Source organism: Erigeron canadensis, chromosome 5, assembly GCF_010389155.1.
Source record: "Erigeron canadensis isolate Cc75 chromosome 5, C_canadensis_v1, whole genome shotgun sequence".
Taxonomy (NCBI): domain Eukaryota; kingdom Viridiplantae; phylum Streptophyta; class Magnoliopsida; order Asterales; family Asteraceae; genus Erigeron; species Erigeron canadensis.
Window position 1 is genome coordinate 41,989,535 of NC_057765.1, and position 21,224 is coordinate 42,010,758.

Genomic DNA, 21,224 nt, shown 5'->3' on the forward strand with positions numbered 1-21,224 from the left:
CAACAATGAAATTGCATTCCATCCCATCAAGTAGTTGATTAACGATATATTACTCTTAGGGCTTATGATCAACATTGAAGTAAGAATCACATCTGCTGCACTACCAAAATATTGCACCGTTTACACGTTGATCACAATTTATGCTTATGTTTCTAATCTCATGTCTTGCTTGTTCTTTTCTTTTTACCGACTCACATCTACCATCGTAAGATATTATACATTGTTCCATTCCCAAAACCCTCTTAGGAACTCGTCTGCAAATTCAAAGCATTCCTCCTCGTTATCAGCTGATAATTGGAGGTCATTTATTTTCAGAACACTTTTACACCCTCTCTGATAATATATTATGTATAAATCTAACCTTCAACAACAGTATCTTTACACAAAAGCTACTACATCCATGCTAAATCAAACCTTGCAGTTAAATGCATGACCGAGCAAACACTGCTACACAAAATATGAAATTTACCCAACTTCCGAGAGTGCACCAGCCAGCTGAAGTGCTGAAGTTCTTGAGAAATGGAAAAAATATTTTTCCATCTATCAACTCTGAATATGCTCTGCCGGAAAGAAAAAAAAACACAAGTTTCAAAATCATGATCTAGTGACACTGCGAAATATAATTATAAGTATGCAATATTTTTAACATACTCAAACACCACAATATCCAAAATTTAACCAGAAATCACAATATCTGACTCCAAATGACAAATCATTGGACTTAAAAGAAGTTTGTAACATGACAAAAAATATGGGAAATTTTTCTTCAAAATGCATAGATTACGGAAATTTTATAGAATACATGGGAATCATTTGGATGCAATTGAGTATTATCTATTTTATGCCATGATAACAATGCATAAATATGAGGTTCGAAAAGGTTTCAGGAAAAAGAATATTTAAAAATGTATAGGCCAGGTCTACCTAATGGCTGAACTAGTGTTAGATGATTATTTATCTGATCCATAAGACCATGAGGCACGTACGTATTGAAAGTAGATTGAAAAACTAAGAAAAAAATAGCCAGTAAGAACACTGATTGTAACATGTAACACCATTTGTTCTTTCATGTTTTTTAGGCTGGTTGAACTACAAAATATAATGGTTAGCCATGCTATTCAATAGATATATTTTGTAATTGAGTGCTATGCCGCCTGGCAGATCCCTTATATTTATAAAAAAGGAGCGTCAATGCTGTCTCGGCATGTCTATTACAACTACTGTTTGAAAACTTGAAATCTTGTAAAAAGTAAAAACAACTACCATTCACCTTTAATTATTAAACAAGAATACCTGAAAAATATTAGAAGACCTCACACAGAATAATACCTTAAAGTGCAGTTCCCTCATGATATTTAACTTTGTTAACATTCAGACTGTAAAAACAGAATAGCAGTTCTAATTTCAAATAAAAGTCAGCCTATTTTTTTTTATTAGTGTCCTAATTACCGCCTATGTTGTTCAAAAAGGATATAAGAAGAAGTAGCAATGTTGCAATTCCATTGCTAGAGTTAAGTTGGGTTTTTACCCCTATACTAAATCAAAGAATTTTAATACGTTGTTAGATCTGGATTGTAGTTACGGCGCAAATGGTGAGGAAAAAAACATAGAGTAAGTTGCATGATTTGGAAAGTTCTCACTTGTGAAGTTGTGATTATACGAAATTATTTACTCTTCTAAATCTGTGTTTCAATTCAAAATACCCTTGTACGAAATAATAAGTCATGAAAAAGTACACCGTCACTGTTTAAACATTTGGACCGTATTTCATGTTCTTATTTACTAGAATAGCCTTGAGAGACAATTGTAAAATGACCAAGAAGGCAAGGACACAAAAAAAGAGTCTTACTAATAGGTAATCCCTTAACTGTAGCCCACCACAAAGCATTCTATGTGGTTTTTATATGATAACCTAAAGTAAAAGATAAAGGTGCGGACATTATAGTAATGCATTATCTGAAGACCCAACTTAAATTCCACATATGTCAAATATCGTGGTTTAGAAATGGTAACTGGAGCATGGGCTTAAATTACAGATCAGTTCCTTTATTTCACCTTTACTTGATACTTATGACTTGAAAAAGTAAAAATCTGTGCAGTGTAAAAGTTATTTTACGAAATAAACAGGTAATCCTTCTTACAGTCACATGTCATATATATGACCCATATGAGTGAGCACGGTTCAGTTAGAGCAATTTAGTCCAACATTTTGGATAAACTTTAATTAATTAAGTGGTCTGTTATTCCACTAATTCTTGGGTAGGATTTTCTCTTTATATATCTATCTACATTACACACTATTGCAAGCTATCGGGAAAAGTAAAAAACATCCCGCAACTTGTAGATGCATATGTGCATGTAGTCCTGTACTATCTCGTTTCATGGTGTACATTGGCACCATAGTAGAGCTTTAGCTAGCTAAATTTCAACATGCTTTTAGTAGATTGCGTAATTTTACTAATATTTACAAGGAGTGTATTTCTGGGAAAAAAAACGTATTTTATTCTCATGTATTATCGATGGTTGTAGATGCTTAAACACTATGTGATCATTGTGCTTTAAATATGGTAGATGCAGCAAGAATAAGTTAACTTTTTGGTTTGAATCTTCAGTTATTAATATGCGTAAGTGTGTGTGTTTATGTGTGAGCAAGAGGGGCGGCATGTGTTTGTAACCATTTTTGGTTCATTGGGGTTCAGACTTCAGATGAGTTTGTTTGTTGACAATTCCTTTTACTTCCATTTCAATATTTTGAATTATGACCCACTTAAAGACTTAAAGTAAGCAAAAAAACCTAGATATGAGAAAACACAGTCAAATAACTCAATATAAGAACCAAGGATGATAAGAACAAAACTAAAACTAACCTTCACCCTATGTCGCTATTCCTAAGCTTTCAAGCTTATCACAGTGGGGAGTTGGCAAGTTTCTGCTCCACGAACGCCTCTGGAGTTCAACATGGCAATAACGCCACAACATATTTTTGTAATCTTTGATGACATTATTCTCAATATTACTCCTTGCAGGTGTTCCAACAGGATATTTCTGATCAAATTCGGATGATCTCACAAAAAAATCCACTCCATATTCCTTCGTTGTCTGTGAGAACTGATAAGTGTAGTTCCTTTGTAATGAATATTCAGGCTCTGAGAATGGAAGACAGGCCAGCAACATGATTAGCAAAAACGGTGACAGCTGAAGAAGCAGCATAAAGTTAGGCCCTGTTCCTCCACCAGTATCCTCTCTTGCCTGAGCACCTGCAGCCCTTCTGGTTCTGTACACATGAGCCGTACGAAACATATCAGTTTGCGTTTGACCAAAAAACGCTCTAAAGATCTCATCAGCATCAAAATCTTCTTCATAATACATACTTTGTCCCGTTCTCCTTCTTCGTCGCCTAACATTATACTGCTGACTGTACTCATCTCCCTCAACCATACCCGTCTGATCATACTGTCGTCTCGACCCTTCATCGCTCAGACACTTAAACGCCATGCTAACTTTCTTAAACGCCTCTTCAGAACCAGGAGCTTTATTCTTATCAGGATGAACTTTCAACGATAACTTCCTATACGCCTTCTTAACCTCCTCAACCGAACAACTTTTACCAACACCCAGAATCTCATAATAATCCGTATTCCTTTTAATTTTCCGAACCAACTGAATATGCTCTTCCGTATAACTCTGCTCCGCATTCAAACCCCTGACCTGATTACCATTAACCGGCTTACTTTCCACATGATTCCTCCCATTCGACGGAACGGTATTCGAACCATCAAGATCTTTACACGCCGCCAAAAGATCATCCAGAGATAGATTATGATTCAGCCGCTGTGCCATACCAATAAACTTGATAGCACGTGCCTTGTTTCCAGATGCAATCGCCTCTTTTGCAATGGCGACACATTTTTGCGCCTCGTCCTTATTCCCATCCATAATATATCTCAGCAAAAATAACCACCCATACACCAACTGCTCAAAGAGCAATTCACAACCTTTACCAAACACAAATCACAAAATAAGAAACAAAATTAGGGTTTCGGCTTAAGTGTGTAAAATCTAATAAACTCAACCTAACTACAGGACAGTTACAATATCATCAATTCATTTAGCTACAAAGTATCTGTTATTTAACTATAGTTAGAGTTTCATTTATCTATATCTATATCTATATGAATAAATACAAACTGCAACTATGTAGAATCCTTAATTGTAATTAACTGATTTATGAACACAAATATAATCAAAATATGCAGATTTGAACTTTGAAATCATCAACAGATAAAATTATAACTATTATGATTATTATATTTGTATTGTATAATTAATTATTTAGGTATAATAAATAATAATAAATAAAAGTAAGAAAAGATCAAAAGTGAGGTGAAAATTTCTAACCTTGTTGTACGGATGGAAATCTCGGGTGAAAGAAAGGAATTTGAGATCTCCGCTAAATAGATATACACATTCAAATATGAATAAATAAATGTTTAATATTTTTTGGTAAATAAGCAGTGATTTTGTTTTGTTTATTTACCACTGATATGTTGTGTACTCATCTACAGTAAATCAATGGAAGTTTGATACTTTCATTTGATACTTTCATACGTGTTCTCTCTCTTCTCTCTCTTCTCTCCCTCCCGAACGGTAACAAATTTCTATATCTAAGATTTTGTGATCCAAAGAGTGAGATTGAGATTGAGATTAAGAGGTTGAGATCAAGTTTATCTCTATCCGGTTAAGGCTTTCACCCCGGTGGATCTAACCCTATTTTTCACTTTTGGGCTGGAAGTCCCTTCCACTCTGGTGGATCTGAAAGCAGCCTCTCTACCTTTGAGTAGGGGTAAAATTTGTCTATATTATACCTCCCCCATAGCCCGACTTATGTTGGGATTGGGTACCTTGTTGTTGTTGATGTATTTGTTTTTGGTATATGACAACTATGGTATCTGTAGTTTATAAAATTAACATATTTAGTCCCCAGAAGTTAACTATCTATACAAATCATTGATTCTTTTGTTTTTTTTTTTTTTCCTGTTAAAGTGAGGTAACACTTATTTTTGGTATAATAATATTGGGTGTCATCATTTCGTAAAAAGATATCAAGCTCGATATACATCTATGCATTCCACGAACTTGAACTAGAAATTATATCATTACCAAATGATCGATTTCATTGGTTCATTATGAGTAAGCAATTCATTATGAGTAAACAAGCAAGTAATAAGAAAGAAAAGAAATATATCATCTCATTTTATTTGAAACAGAAATAATAAGAGACTAAAGATGTTTAGTACTTTTCAACTAACATAATTTCTTCTTAAAATTCGTTTTGAAAATTAAATCGATATTATTTTGCCTAGACGGTCCATACCAATCAAACAATTGACTCGCTTAATGTCAAGTTAAGTTTCAGCCCCTTCATTGATGACCCTCACTAACAAAATTACACAGAAGCTAACCAGTAACCATGCTAGTCATTGCAAACAAAAATAACAACATTAAATAAGATATAGAAACTTTCTTCCATGAGCGCTATTGAGTAAAGAAGATGTGATCGGGATGTTGAATATGGAATTTCTTCAACCATGAAGAAGCACAAACATGCAAATCTTTAATCTTTTCCTTATCACTATCACTATTGTTCCATACATCTCCTTCTTGCATCTTGTAAGTTGCTAGCCCAAATGGAACAAACTGATCCAACTTATTCTCATCATTTTGTACACCTTCTTCTTTGTTTTCTGCCATTCAAGCAACATATTTCTTAACTCACAATTATTTACTTGATTATGCACAATCGCTATGATGAAATGAATACTACGAAAACTCTTTTCATTAGTGAAAACAATCAGAGTTTTAGATTAAGATAATTAACTTTCACTTATTTAACAAGATTAAATATAAAAATGAATTTAACTTATAGTGTTTTGAGCTTAAAGAAAAGTATTAATGTTTATTATCTATATTGATATTATTTTATTATTTTTAAAAATCAAATTAATTAAGTATTTTTCTTTTAAATAAAACGAAGTTAATTGTTAGTGATTGAGTACCTACAATGACATTATAACGGAAAGTATGCAGGCCCTGGTATTTATCAAAATAAGTTAAATGATATAAAAAAAAATTTAAAGGTAAAAAAAGATTAACAATCAATTAAACTAAACAAATAATAAATTACATTATACATGAAAGACAATGAAACATATTTTCGTGATGTAAGTCATTTTTTAAAATTTTTTTTGGATGGGGTGGGGGATGTAAAACATTACTCTTATTAACTTTTATAAACCAATGAAATAAGAACAGGCGAAATGTTTGAATACCACTTCAACTTTACAAGAACGCATCAAAGTGCAATACTCATTAAAAGGTAAGACATTGGATTAAGAATGTATTTATATACTACTACCTTGGAAGGAAGATGATAGAGCATGAAAAGTGAGAAAACAAGCGCAAAGGTCCTTGCAAATTTGAACCCGACCCGGAATATGATAGATAGGATACCTATAGAAGTAGTATACAACGAAATCAATCAAATACTTTACTACATTTAAAAGCAATAAGTTATTTCCATAATTCTAAAAATAATTTTTATGTTATTATGATGTGGAGATTCGATCAGAAGTATTACTTTAATAACAACAAAATATAAGGAATTTAATTCACCAAGTAATGCTACGTAAAAAATTTCAAGCTATTAATTACTGATTTTGAAAAATGAATTATTTTTTTTTTTATTGTAGAAAAGGATATTAAGTTGACTTATATGATCTACCATTTGTCCATTTGTTTTTTTCAAAGTATAATTGGTAGTGTCTAAAAGAAAGGAAAAAATATCAATAAAAATTTGGGGTACGTTGAAACTGAAATCTAACTTTTTCTATTTTTATTTTATTTTTAAATATGAATATTGCATGATGCTAAAGTTATACGAGTAGATTCTAAGACCATCTTCAAGTCAAACTTCATTTTTTCGCCAGCATATTAAACCACTTTGTACGTACCTCTAATCATTCAGTTTTAAAATCCTACTTTTAGTTTATTTTTTTTGAAAAAAACACATAATTAAAACGCTTAAAAAACAACACAAGAAGAAAATGAGGGATAAAATAGATGCTCAAAGTTATAGCCATAAAAGATGTTCCAACGGAATAGAATTAACGGAGCTCAGCTCGATAATATATAAGGCCATGAAACCAGCCATAAAATTGAGTATTGGTGTCTACTATCTAGAGACGCTCTAATATGAGATCTCGAATTCATAAAACTAAAGGGGGTTATGAGTTACGTAATTAGGTTAATTGTTTATTGACTTTCGTTTTTTTTTAAATCTCTCTTTAATTCCAATAATAAGTTTTTCTTTATACTCCAGAATACATAAACCAATGCTTGATCTCTAAATAATATTCAGAAGTCATGAGTATTACGAAATCTCTAGCTGATTAACATTCTTCACTAAACTAGTAGATAAGTAAAAGTTATTAATCGCAATCAAACAAATACACCATACACGTGCTAAGTCATAAAGTTAAATACAACAATAAAAGTAATATTCAATTCCATCAAATACAAGATATCTAATAGTCATTATTTTTTTGGTAAAAAACTTCATCCTGGTTAGATTTTATATATAACAAGCATGGTACCCGCGCGTAACGGCGGAAATCATAGACGGAGGTGGCCGGGGTGTTGGTGATGTTGGACAACAGCGGTGGTTCTTGACGGAAATGAAGAGAGTGTGTGTTGTTTTGGTACATTCTTTTGTTAGAGAGATAGAGAGAATAGACATATTTGTGTTTTGTTTTAAGGGGAAGGGTAAAATCGCATGTCCTACATTTGTAAACTTTTCAACACCCGTACATAATTTTTAATAAGGAATATAGATAATGAAGTTCAGACGGATTAACTCTAATAGTCAACGATAACTAATTAATTAATTATGTTGAATGCAGAAGTCATAAAGTTAAAATCTAAAAAGAAGCTAAAGTAATTTATGAAATACATACATACCAAGCAACAGACATCCAACTAGCTGGAGATATGTCGTTGATGCTAAATGTAAATAGTCCTTGATAACTTTGAGCCAATTCAATAATCTGCATCACAAAGTTATGAAGAATATTCGGTTTTATCAAACTTTTAACTTACTAAATCAAATATTAAATGTGAACATAAAAAAGTTGGTAAATGCATCGTCATTACTAGGACAAATAATTAAAGTAATAAAATACTAGCTAGAGCTTAAAGCACTAAAGTATACATTAATATAATAATAATAACTTCAAAATAAAATAAAGTGTAAAAAAAAAAAACGATAGTAGTGTGCGAGAGTTAGTATATATATATACGTTTCGAAAGCAACCTGGTACTTTACTTACTTTGTCTATAAACGGCACTCGTAAATATGGAGAACATGTTTCATAGAATTGTATATAAAGATTGCCACGGTCAACTAAAATGTGACAATAATTATGATCAATTTCAAACCCTTTAGAAGTCACCTCCTTTGTTTTTGGGCTTGAATCATCATCATCATCATCATCTTCGGTTGGTGAACCATGTCGTAGAGCAACCACATCGATTTCTTCTTCCAAGCTGGTTGATGATTTAGGTTTTTTCATAAATATTTGGATTGCAGAAAGATAAGGGACATAATATTGAACAACTTGTTCACCATTTTTCAATATAACCGGGACACCAACACCACAAGCACTCCATTCGTCGTAGATTTCCCATATATCTTGTAGCTTTAGATGTGCCTTATTTGACTCACCGTTTGCTTCTTCTACTCGACTCGTATTCTGGGGAAAAAAAAATCCATATGGACAAGGGATATGTTTTATAGACTTATAGAGACATGAATACATACGCTTATACTTTGAATGACAAAAAATGTGACGATATTGAAACAGAAAGAAAACTTACAATAGGAACCGAAGCATGATTGGTGATAGGAGTTACTGAATGAAGAAAATTTTCAAGATTTGAACAATGCTCAATACAAGAACATGAAGAAGAAATTATAGACATCTCTCAACAAGAAGATGTTATGCAACCGAAAATATATCCATACAATTACAAAAAATACATAAATAGAGACATGATTTATTGATCTTCACTTTTATGACAATTAATTATCCTTTGACAACATTCAATGTTAGGTTTTTATTTAAGTTATTTAAGAAAAACAAATTGAAAGTCAATTTTTAAAAAAATTGTTAAATAAAACCCTTATGACTTGTGTATAAAAAAAATTGTATCTTTCTATATAAAAACACACCCCTGAATTTGATTCTAAGTGTACAATTATTTAATACACCTTAACGAAACCCTTAATATTTCGTTTAACAAAACTCTTTAGAAAAAGAAAAAATTAATAGAAACGACTCTTTGACCCAAACATGCACAACCAAATTGAAGTATTTTCGTTATTCAGCTATTAATATTAATTTGAAAATTTTGGTCAGATAATTAAAAAAACTAGTATACGGTATTATGGTGGATTGACTTTACTAACAAAAAGAGAGTATTAATTTTTTTATATCCAAATACTTTTTTCTATTTTATCTACATAAAAGATAAATCTATGAAACTAATTAATCTATTTTTGAATAATTGAAAGGAAAGATCAAACTAAAAAATGTAGCAAAACTACTGCATACTTTCGATCTTTAAGAGTGCCAGTCGAGACTAAGCAAGAACTTCAAGAATCAAGATCAACTAAGACTAAAAGACATAAACATGACACATGAGAATGGTTAGCCATTCGATAGAAGACTTTGTCATTTAATGAAGTTCGAGATTTAACTTGTTTATTTTTTGTATAAGCAATTTTAAAATTTGTTAAGTAATTAAAAAATAAAATATAATAATTGCCGTAAAAATTACAGTAAAAAAGACATACATTATTTATGCACTCACTCAATATAAATTAATGAGGTTACTTCGTCACATAAGCGTAGTATTCAACAATTACTTTTATATATATATATATATATATATTATACTAAAAAGTATAATACACGACAATTACATTATCATATAATCTGACATAAAAAAATGATGTGTTATCAAAAAATTTTAGAATTCTGACTTAAAATTTAATACATTAGTTTATTAGCTTATTTTGCATTTCTTTGTCGCATTTCGATGCCGATAGTTTTTGCCAAAATATACCACAACAAGGGTGGGGTTTGCCAATCTTTGAACTAAAATTTATTCACAAACTACAAAGAAATTCTAAAAGTAAATAATGAAATTCAAACAAATTATATTTAAAATACAAACGTGAAGACTTGAATTGAGTTTGAAGAAAAAAAAATTCATGTTTCCAAATAAAATACAATATAACATCTCAAATTGACAAGATATAATTGATAATCAAAATATATAAATATACATATATATATATATATATATTAGTCTTAATACTCATACGATGCACGAATTGACTGTATATATTGATAAGTTAATTTTTTTTTTTTATGTAGAACATAGAACTCGAACATGTTAATATATAATAATAATGAGAGAAATGTATCATAAATATAACTATTAAGAATAATACTATTTTGACATTGGTAATTCACTTAATTTAAAGTCATGATAAAAATATTAACTATTATAATTATAATCTACTTAAAATTTAATATATTCTATAAAAATAAATAGACTTAATGTTTTTTATATATGTCGTAAATTATAAATTACCACTATACATATGGTGACAATGGATTAAAAAAAATGTTTATTATAAGAGTTTTAATTTATAAATCAATTAATTATTTAAAGTAATTACCGTGATAATAGTAAAATACGAGTAGTTTCGTATCTAAACGATACATATATACTCGTGTCTCTAACTTAACGGTAATACTTAAGCCTCAAGAATAGTTTAATCCCTCAAGGTAATAATCCGTATTTGTTTCGACAACATTAGTTTCCATATAAAAGAATGAATTTTAAGACAAACCAAACCAACCATCTAAAATCGACTTTATGTTTTTTCACCACCTATATATAAAAAACCAAAGTCGACATAATTTTAGCATCATCATACATTCGATCGTATCCATCAAAATCGATCTTTCCAAATATTAGTCCAAATATTAGTTTCGTTCTTGGAATTAACGATAAAGACAAATTAAGATGGGTCGAGTCAAAACAAAACTAGAATTCGTAGCTTCAGACAAAAAACGCAAATTAACTTTTCACAACAGAAGTCGAAGCATCAAGAAACAGGCTGACGAATTGTCTAAACTCTGCGGCATTCATGTCGGATTAATCATGTACTCATCGTTGTATCCGCAAACGATAAACGCTCAGACATGGCCCAACAACGACAAGGATCTGCTTGACGATATGATCCGAAGCTACAAAAGTCAAGATTCGAGTCAGCGAAAAAGACTCTGTACCAATGCGACACACGTTTTGGATGATTCAAAGTCGTTTGATGAAATGTCTGTACAAGAATTGCGCGATTTTGCTAGTTCCTTGGACATCAAGGTTCAACAAGTGAAAGACAGAATTCAATTTCTGAAGCAAGCGATTAATCCAGTAATTAATAATAACAATAATCAGTTGTTACCATATGATGATCTGGAACAAGTAACTACTAATACTTGGACCAATAATTACCAACCATCACAACCGTTGATTATCAATGATGCCGATTGTGTAGACGTGGCGTTGTTACTGAATCAAGTCCTTGACAATCCCCTGACCCCAATGGCTGATGACGATTCGTGTCTTGATGATATTGATTTCGGTATCCCGTGGTCTGATGATTTACCGTTACTTGTGAATCCCGAGCCGGCTTCTTCATCCTTCACCGATATGATGCGTTATGATTATCCTACTACTACTACTACTACTCCTTTGGTCGATATGCAACCCGAAGATCAACTGCTCATCAACAATTATCAACTCCCGATGCCGACACAATTTCCCTATGGACTTGAATGTTTCAATTGTTATTAGTTCATATCAGCGAATTAATTGCTATCGTTATTCTTTTGTTCAATTTAGATAACTCGTATCGACTTTAAATTGTATTGCAGATTTTGAGTTCGTTAAATAGCTAGTACTATGATTCTTAAAATTGTTGCTCGTACGTTTTGTGTTTTTGCTTATTCTGAATTTTGCTAAAAGTCATTCACGAATATTGGTTATAGAAACCTGATCTATGGATATAGTTATGTCCTCATATTTTGTTTTTGTTTTTTTGATCAATGGTGGATACTAGTATAATTTCCCGAATGGTATGTATGTTTCTTATCAAAGGTTTATTAATTATCCTGCTGATTTTTATGACAATGATAATAATGGTTTAGTCCAATTAAGTAATGTCACATAAATTAACATATACGACATGTCGTATATGTATTGATCTAAGCTATTATAGCACATCCAATCGATACTACTATTTATATATATATATATATTAAAAAAAACTTATTTTATGTGTTACATACGACAATGGGTCTAATTTTTTTTGGATATGGGCCTAACCCAATACATGGAAGGTAAGAAAGAATACAAGTCCAACTTTTTCTTTGTCTATAAAAACCCTCGCCAGTCGCCTCACTTATTTTCTCTTTTTGTATCAAAACATTCGATTAATTATTAGCTTCCTGCTGCTGCCGCAAACATCATCGTCATCATGTTGGTCTATCAAGATTTAATTTCCGGTATTAATAATATATGTATTTTATATATATTTTTATTTTATTGCTATATATCACTTATTTTTTAATTTGATTGATAAAGTATTTTGTGTGCCTGTTTATTTTAATATTGTAGATCTGCTTGTAAGCAATTTAGCTACGTTATTGATAAGTGGAAACCTTGTTTCTCTTTTAGAGAATTTAGGCATAATTTTTATTATATGTTTGGTGCATAATTTGATTTCCTAAAATTTTGTTTTGTCGATTTAATGCTTTAATTATATCAAAAATCCTTAGACCATAATTATTAATCTGCATAATGAAAACATGAAAAAGATATAGGTTTTTAGCATAGTTTTGATTGCCTCTGGCCCTTATTAAGTACAACTTTTCGGCTTTTGTTTATCTATCTGGATGTTTTCATATGTGACAATTTATTCCCTGTCTCAAAATTATGAATTAGGTGTTAAATTTATTTTAAAAAAATTCTGATTTAACTTTATAATCAAAATTGTTTTGTAGGTGACGAGCTTCTTTCTGACTCGTTTCCATACCAGGAAATTTTGAATGGGATTTTGTGGGAAGTTGAAGGACATGTATGTTCTTAACCGTCCCTTACTTTCAGAATCTTTGATATTTGGGTGATATTGTATTATGGTAATGATTTGTATTGTCGATGCAGTGGGTTGTCCAAGGAGCTGTTGATGTTAACATCGGTGCAAACCCGTCTGCTGAGGGAGGTGATGAGGATGAAGGTGTTGATGATCAAGCTGTGAAGGTTGTCGACATTGTTGACACCTTTAGGCTCCAGGTCGAATAAAAAGTTTGACTACCTTTGTTGGTTTTAGGAATCTTTTTAGATCTGTTGGTTTTAATACTTTTAGATTGATATAACTGCAGGAGCAACCTCCTTTTGATAAGAAGCAGTTTGTCTCTTATATCAAGAAGTACATCAAACTGATCACCCCCAAGCTCGATGCTGAGAAACAAGAATTCTTTAAGAAAAACATTGAGGCCGCAACCAAGTATCTACTCTCCAAGCTCAGTGACCTTCAGTTGTAAGTTTCTTTTCGTTCCCTTTACATGTTTATTTGAGTTCTTTGCCGAGTAAAGTGTTCTTATATTTGGTGTAATACTATAGTGACTGTTACGTTTTAAGAAAATTACCAAAGTCATAAGGAAACTGGTTTGGTAACTTAATATGCTAGACCTGAAATTTCCATTCCCTCCCAAGATTTTGACAGCTTTAGTTTGGCTTAAAGCACTAACGATGTTCTTATACTAACATGTTGGTAAGTGTCGACTGTGACATCGAATATTCTTTAACAGTGACAAAATAGGGATCTGTATGGTAATGGATATTAATTCGCGAAAGTTTCACTTGAGTTTTTGGAAGTGTGTCATGAGAAATAAAGTTGAGATTTATGTTATTTCATGTTTCTGATTTTCATAAATCCCTTCAAATTTCGGTGCATTACAAAGTTTTTGCATCAAAGTGGGTACATCTTAGTGAATTATGAGTAACAACATGAAATCTGATGCGTGTGGTGTTAACTTTATGCAGTTTTGTTGGGGAGAGCATGCATGATGATAGCTGCCTGGTGTTTGCTTATTACAAAGACGGTGCAACTGACCCAACTTTCTTGTACTTTGGTGTTGGGTTGAAGGAGGTCAAATGTTAACTTTCAAATTATATTCGGCTATGTACTCTTAAAACAAGTATTCTAGATTTAAGTTGAATGTTTTGGATCGGGATCTTATTATTGGTACCAAAATTAAATTTATCTATCTTGAAAGCACATGAGGTTTGTTTTATTTATCTTATTTCGTATAGAATGAAACAGACATGTCTGCTTTGTCTTTAGTAATTAACAATCAAATCTGAATATCTGATGCTAGTTTGTATGTTCAATATTCCATATGCTTTTCCAGAGTTGCAAGTTAAAAATTGATCTCCAGGCACACAGCAAATAAACAAATGTTGATTTGTGTGCTCAACTATATAATAAAGACTTGAAACAAGAGTGGTGTTTAATAAAAATCCAAGTTGGCAATGTAGAAATCAAAATTGACCACAAGAAATAGTGAGACAAATTCAGAAAGAAGTAAACCTGAAAATGAGGATTTGGTTATCAAAAAGTTATTCAACTGACTTTTATCTTATCATCCAAAATGCTTACAAGGATGTTAAATAAATTCATATTATGCTGATCAACTGAAAAACTCAAATGTTTATGTTATAGAAGAACATATCGTGTTTCAAGCAAAGCAAATAAACATCTTTTTATCTCGTTGACAAAATTTATTTTCAAGAAAACACAGTAAACAATTCCATCTCTCAGCTGTCACATACACTACCAAAAAGGCTGGAGAACTTATCTATGAGCCAAAAGCCCTATAACACACTAAAAACCAACACAATGAATGGGAAGAAAAAGAAGACATAAATATTCCATTAAGAGAAACCCCCCTGCAAAGCATGCAGTCACACGATGAAAAAAGAAATCATGAGAGGAACCAATGAACTTGAATTGTACAAACACGGATGATGAAACGGTCTCGGACAATACTTCAGAATTTCCATCCAATAAAACAAGCTTTGATTTGCCAGATGAACAGAAAATTGGAGGTCAGACCACCAGTATTATGATGACAATGAGAAGCACAATCCCTAATATCACCAAGAGCAAGCAAGTCTGCACAGACGAAAGTGTAAAAGAATCAACTTTATTATTGGAGAATGGTAGACAAAGATAACACAAATCACAATCATAATGCAGTCATAGACACATAGTAGATCAAACAATTTACGTCATTTCAAGAAAAAATAAAATAGAGACGAAAAACTACCATGGAGGAGTTTGATCTCTGAGTCTTTGATGCTTTCACAAGATGTGATTTAGCCTGTGCAGTTGCAGCATGGGAATTCTCGATATTGGACCCAATATCATCTGAAACAAATTGATCACCCATCAATCGAACATATAAGAAAACGTAAATAGCGAGTGAGAAAGGTAAAGTATATCATACTTACCGATCATGGTTCCTTGCTCATGCACCAAAACAGCAAGATCCTTGAATATTTCATTTACCTCACCAATTTGGTTTTGTATATCTTGTATTCCTTGATCTCTTTCCTCAATGATAGCCTCATTAAACGCAATCTCATTGTCCAACAATAACACTTCCTGTCTGCAGAAAAGACAATTAGACACTTTAATAAACCATGAAAACAGATAAAGCTAGATATATAATTATTGATCAAAAGTAACAATTATGAATTATGACCAGGTGTTTATTAAGGGTGGGTCAAATGAGCTAGTTTTGTTTTGAACAAATTAATCTGTCAAGTTTGGATGCATATGACATAATCAGTATATAAAGGGTAAAATGTGGGCTTCTTCATAATTTACTTTACAAAATGTATACCCTTGACCTTGCACCGATACAGGTATTCTTGATTTTTACAAGCAGTTTTAGTTGTAACAATCTAAAAGAAATTTGAAGTGCAACGTAAATCATACACTATTGGAAAATTTCCATTATATATGAGAAGCATAAATCACAAAAAACTTGCCTTCTAGATTCGACAAGAAGGGCACGCTGTTCTGGACTTCTGCCCGAGCTAGCATCCGTTTCACTGGCTTCATTACTGCAAATAGTATATAATAATCAGAACAAAAAATTATATAAATGAGTACCTATGAATATTAAAATGGACACCCAAAAACTACTAGTTCCATGACTATCAGACGATTGACGAAGTACCGTGAGGAATGAATAGCTTGAGGAATAGCAGGAGAATAAGCTGTCTCCCTTTCCACTGACAACCGTTGTGCTTTCTGAAATTCTTGCAAAACTGCTTGAAAATCTTTTGCAAGTTTAGCATCCGTAATCTTTTTGCTGGCCTGTATGAAGAATATGGTCATACAACATGCATATTCTGAAGGCGAGTACATTATAAAGTGGACAAATATTGTCAAGAACGGAGCCAATTTGAGGGTTGGTAACTAGAACTATGCACACACGAAAGCAGATATGGACTCTGCCAGCAAAAGGGAGATGATACGTTATACGTACGCTACCACTTTTACCCATACAACACCATATTGTTCTTTATAGTGTTGTACACAAGATGGTGTATAGATAAAACTGGTGATGTATGTATTGTCACTATTGTCTCCAAACTAAAAAAAAAGGAGTCATCTACTTCTGACTCAATAGTCAACAGAATTAAACTATCTCTACAAATCATGTCAACTTATTGACCTTAGACAGCACATAATCTGTTTTTCGTCCATGTAAGATAAGAAAACAACTTCTTCAAAAGAAAAGCAAAGTAACCTGTTGAATCAGAAAGTATAACTCACACACACTTACACAATGTATTTTAGTTAGTGTTTCTGATTAATAAAAACTGAGAATGCAGCGTACATAAATAGAAGAAAAACTACCACTAACTTACACCTCCACTACTAGCTAAAAAGGTGCTAGCAAACCACTAATATCGATTTATGTGGAAGACCACTTCTTACTTAAATAAATATAAACTAATTAATAGATAGTCATGTATGCTGCACGTGAATATGATATTGACTTTCAACACCCCCTCTCAATATCATACTTCTATTATATGCTGCAAGAATTTGGCTCCACTTAGACTTTGGTCAAAGAATCTGCTACTTGCCTTCAAATCAGCTTCACCCTCAAGTATCTCTCGAATATAACACAACTCACCAAAAAATTGAATCAAAGGGTATTACCGAGATCTGGTCAGATCTTTTACAACTTCCTTTGAACGAGTTTTCTTTCTTCGGTCAACATACTAAACTATCCTGATACACGGTGATAGCTCCCCGACACACGGAGATTCATAACCATCCCGACACACACACGGTAATGGATCATCATCATTGACCGGGCTTCAAATCTGAGAGATAATATATGCTAAAACTAATAGTAGCCATTTTCCAATGAAGAACCACTCAAACGGTTCATCATATATGTGGTTTTAAGGATAAACATTTGTGAAGCCTTCTTGAAATCATAGTCTATTTGAATGTTCCTGGTTCCTTATCTTCACGTGCTTTATCTCACGTACTTGCAATCTTGCACTTAGGAGGACCACATGGTGTACCACTTAATTGCTTCTCACAAAACAGTTCCACAACAAGATTTTTCAAACTCTACATCACCCTCACCAACAATTACCACTTCAAACGAAATAGTCCTGCCATATCTTGATTGCTTTCAATCAAGAAGGAACAATAGCTCTTGAATAGCACGCCTCCTCTGCCGGCGACACCTCTACGTGACTTCTTCCATTTTTCTTGTAAAGTCTCGACTACTTTGTCTCCAAGCTCACACGGGAGACACCAGACTTTCATTAAAAGAAAAAATAAGCCAAGACGCGTCTCCTTCCCTTTTCACCGGTCAAGCACATCACCACCACAAGACGGTATACTTCTTGTTCGCCCTTCCGGCATACACAAAGCCGGATTTGGGTCTTCTTCTCCGGCGAACCAAACTCTTTTCGTCTTTCTTTTCGACGGTTCTTCCTGTCGGCACACACATCAGTGTTATCTTCTTTGCCGGGTCTACTTCTGCATCGAATTCTCCCTTACGGTGGTACTCCGACAATGCTTCTCCCGGACAGACACACAACACTAGATTAGGATTTCGTCGGGTCTACTTTTTTACCTTTTCTTGAAACAATCTGAAATTGTTTTTCCTTGTTGCTGGTAAACACGACAACAGCAGCAAACACCACGAAACACACACAAACATGACTTTTTCTTCGTGCAATTTGAGAGACGCTACACACTTACTCGACTCCAATCATCAAATCTACAAGAGCAGCTTCAAACGGGACACCACACTAAAACTGGTTAGGTTTCTTCCCCGATCAGATTCTTGACCTTTTTATCTGATCAGAATTCTGGTCTTCTACATCGATCGGTGCTTCAACACCCGCTAGCACTTTCTCTTCTTCTACTTTCATGGCGACTAACAGCCATGAGTCACACCGATGTTCACCCGCCACACTGTCATATCGACCAATACTCTTCTTGTTACAGCGATTGACATGAGTCACCTTCGGGTCACCATCTTCTGTCGATTTCAACCTGTGATTGACTCGTCACAGCCCCACGAACCAACACTTGGTTCCTTGTACATCTCTACTGCTGCTGCGTTTATCCCCACAGCCAAGGGCTACACTTTTTCTCTAAAAACGACTCTCAAACCGGCCTTGAATCGCACCGGCTCTGATACCAGTTGTTGAATCAGAAAGTATAACTCACACACACTTACACAATGTATTTTACTTAGTGTTTCAATAAAAACTGAGAATGCAACGTACATACATAGAAGAAAAACTACCACTAACTTACACCTCCACTACTAGCTAAAAAGGTACTAACAAACCACTAATACCGATTTATGTGGAAGACCACTTCTTACTAAAATAAATATAAACTAATTAATAGATAGTCATGTATGCTGCACGTGAATATGATATTGACTTTCAACATAACCATCTTGTGCATCATGAAGCCAGACCATCACTATGACGAAAAGCATAAAGACATGCATATTTGAACAAAAAAGGTAACCGAGACCTAGTCAAAAAATCAATTCCAAAGAATCGGATGCAGTAACCTGAGTAATTCATCACATATAAAACAAGCACTTTTTTCATAATTAACTATTAAATATCATCAGAAAAACTAATAAGAGTTATCAGAGATTAAAGGACAACCATCATGATTTCTTAAGGAATATTATGTGAAGACCTATAACAGAAGATATCCTAAAAAACAATCATGACTATTTACTTGTGTGAAAAGAGGGTATAGATAAATAACTTACACTAACTTCGGCACGATGATCTGTTTCACTAGCCTGCTTAAGCTTTTCAGATGTATCCTTCACCAATTGCCCAATATGTAGTCTCGTCTTGTGCCTACCATTCACCAAATCAGAATTAGGAAACAAATCAAAAATATATCATATAGTCACCATATCAAGGGTTTATACATTTAACATTAGACCGTACTTTACATAAATATCTTCCAATCCTTCAAAAGTTCTGATCTTTACAGTTTCATTAATCTCGATTAGTAATTAAAATCTAACAAGTAACAAGTTCCCATGAAAGTACCCTAGTGGTGGGGAACATACAACATATAAGCAGAGATTAAGGGTTCAAATCCCAGTCCCATGTCCCTTTAATCATAGGTTACACGACACAATTTACCTCACTCATATTGACCATCCCCACCGACTGGTTGGTTATCCATTTATATATAGCCAAAAAGTGTTTTGAAAAATGTATCCAACTATAAATGTTGCTAATTGATGTAAGAAACTTTCATATATTGATGTTATATGTACCGGTGGCATATTTACTGACTTAGTTACTTACACAGTGCCACATGACACCGGATACATACATACAATAACGATACTTTTTGGTTGCATACACAATATAAGCATGTTAAAATAGATACATACAATTAATCCTAAAATCTAAAGCTGATAACTTTATAGTGATTAACATAAGCATTTGTCCACCCATGATCAAATATCTATATTTCAATTACAAATTCTACTGATCTAACACCTTGAAATAAAATACTTAATATGTATAAAATGAAAAGATGATAGATAGATAGATAGATACAATTTATCACGGAGCTCAGGGGTATCTTTAGGGGAACCAAGGGAATTAACAAGCCTCTGAAAGGTGGAAACAGCAGTATTGATCTGGAATATTCCAGAAGCGATTGCTTGGGTCGGGTCTTGTGTTTTCTTTACATATCCACCACCCCGTCTTGAATTCAGCGGTCGACCCGCTTCGATATCTTGAAAACTCATAACTTTTTTTATTACTACTTTTTGTAACAAACCCTGAATTTGAAAACGGAAATTGAAATTGGAGTGAATAATTGAATTGAATTGGAAAAGGAAATGGGGGAAGGAATTGAAAGGGACGTTGATTGGGATTTTGGAAGGATGATTTTTATTTATTTATTTACAGGTGAGACATACACACACACACAAGGGGTAAAGCAAAAAAAAAACCGGCACAACAGGGTGTACACATCCTCGTTATTATTATTATTATTTTTTTGTTTTATTTTTTTTTTATATAAAAGTCAATTTTATTAAAAATTCTAAATTTAACAAAAAAAAAAAAAACAGTGGGAAGCCGATATATTATCTGGTTTATTATTATTTTTTTAATTATCTAAAAAATACTCTATGTTATTATATCACGTCATTTAAATTGGGAATTCGATACACTTTCTTTAATGATCGGGTTCGAGCCGATTCCGATGCTGGAATGAAAAATTCATTGAGTGTCACAAGATGCCTCCTAGTGGTGCTCTCGGTTGCGAGTGGCGACCGCCGCTTAAGCAACGACATTGGCATGCCTTTGGCAGTTGTGTTCATTGGTTTGGTTTAAATAGTTGGTTATGCAATGAATGAAAACGAAGCTTGCAACCCTCCTTACTTTATTATTTTCAACATCTTTATGTAAACTTTTTG

The 21,224-nt window shown here is 32.9% G+C and overlaps 4 protein-coding genes across 5 annotated transcripts; 1 reads left to right on the top strand and 3 right to left on the bottom strand.

The window, feature by feature from the left end:
- Positions 1–259: 259 nt before the first annotated feature.
- Positions 260–4,598, bottom strand: LOC122601955 (chaperone protein dnaJ 49). The gene is made up of 3 exons (XM_043774683.1): positions 4,399–4,598; positions 2,868–3,995; positions 260–560 (listed from the first exon to the last, which is right to left on the bottom strand). The coding sequence occupies exon 2, from the start codon at positions 3,934–3,936 to the stop codon at positions 2,875–2,877; it is 1,062 nt and encodes a 353-aa protein (XP_043630618.1). The 5' UTR covers positions 3,937–3,995; positions 4,399–4,598; the 3' UTR covers positions 260–560; positions 2,868–2,874.
- A 696-nt stretch (positions 4,599–5,294) lies between these two features.
- Positions 5,295–9,063, bottom strand: LOC122602173. Of its 2 annotated transcripts, none has more exons than XM_043774893.1 (5): positions 8,932–9,063; positions 8,385–8,807; positions 8,017–8,102; positions 6,416–6,510; positions 5,295–5,744 (listed from the first exon to the last, which is right to left on the bottom strand). In XM_043774893.1, the coding sequence occupies exons 1-5, from the start codon at positions 9,034–9,036 to the stop codon at positions 5,536–5,538; spliced, it is 918 nt and encodes a 305-aa protein (XP_043630828.1). In that variant the 5' UTR covers positions 9,037–9,063; the 3' UTR covers positions 5,295–5,535. The 2 variants fall into 2 exon arrangements, with proteins under 2 accessions (XP_043630828.1, XP_043630827.1); XM_043774892.1 differs by having other exon boundaries at positions 6,413–6,510.
- A 3,528-nt stretch (positions 9,064–12,591) lies between these two features.
- LOC122599606 (translationally-controlled tumor protein homolog) lies at positions 12,592–14,470 on the top strand. Its single transcript, XM_043772138.1, has 5 exons — positions 12,592–12,695; positions 13,194–13,267; positions 13,354–13,482; positions 13,572–13,729; positions 14,236–14,470. Exons 1-5 carry the CDS (start codon positions 12,668–12,670, stop codon positions 14,351–14,353), a joined length of 507 nt encoding a protein of 168 aa, XP_043628073.1. The 5' UTR covers positions 12,592–12,667; the 3' UTR covers positions 14,354–14,470.
- Positions 14,471–14,928: 458 nt separating this feature from the next.
- Positions 14,929–20,739, bottom strand: LOC122599691 (syntaxin-22-like). Its single transcript, XM_043772240.1, has 7 exons — positions 20,356–20,739; positions 19,542–19,635; positions 16,440–16,579; positions 16,249–16,323; positions 15,706–15,863; positions 15,522–15,622; positions 14,929–15,367 (listed from the first exon to the last, which is right to left on the bottom strand). The coding sequence occupies exons 1-7, from the start codon at positions 20,547–20,549 to the stop codon at positions 15,302–15,304; spliced, it is 828 nt and encodes a 275-aa protein (XP_043628175.1). The 5' UTR covers positions 20,550–20,739; the 3' UTR covers positions 14,929–15,301.
- Between the last annotated feature and the right edge of the window lie 485 nt (positions 20,740–21,224).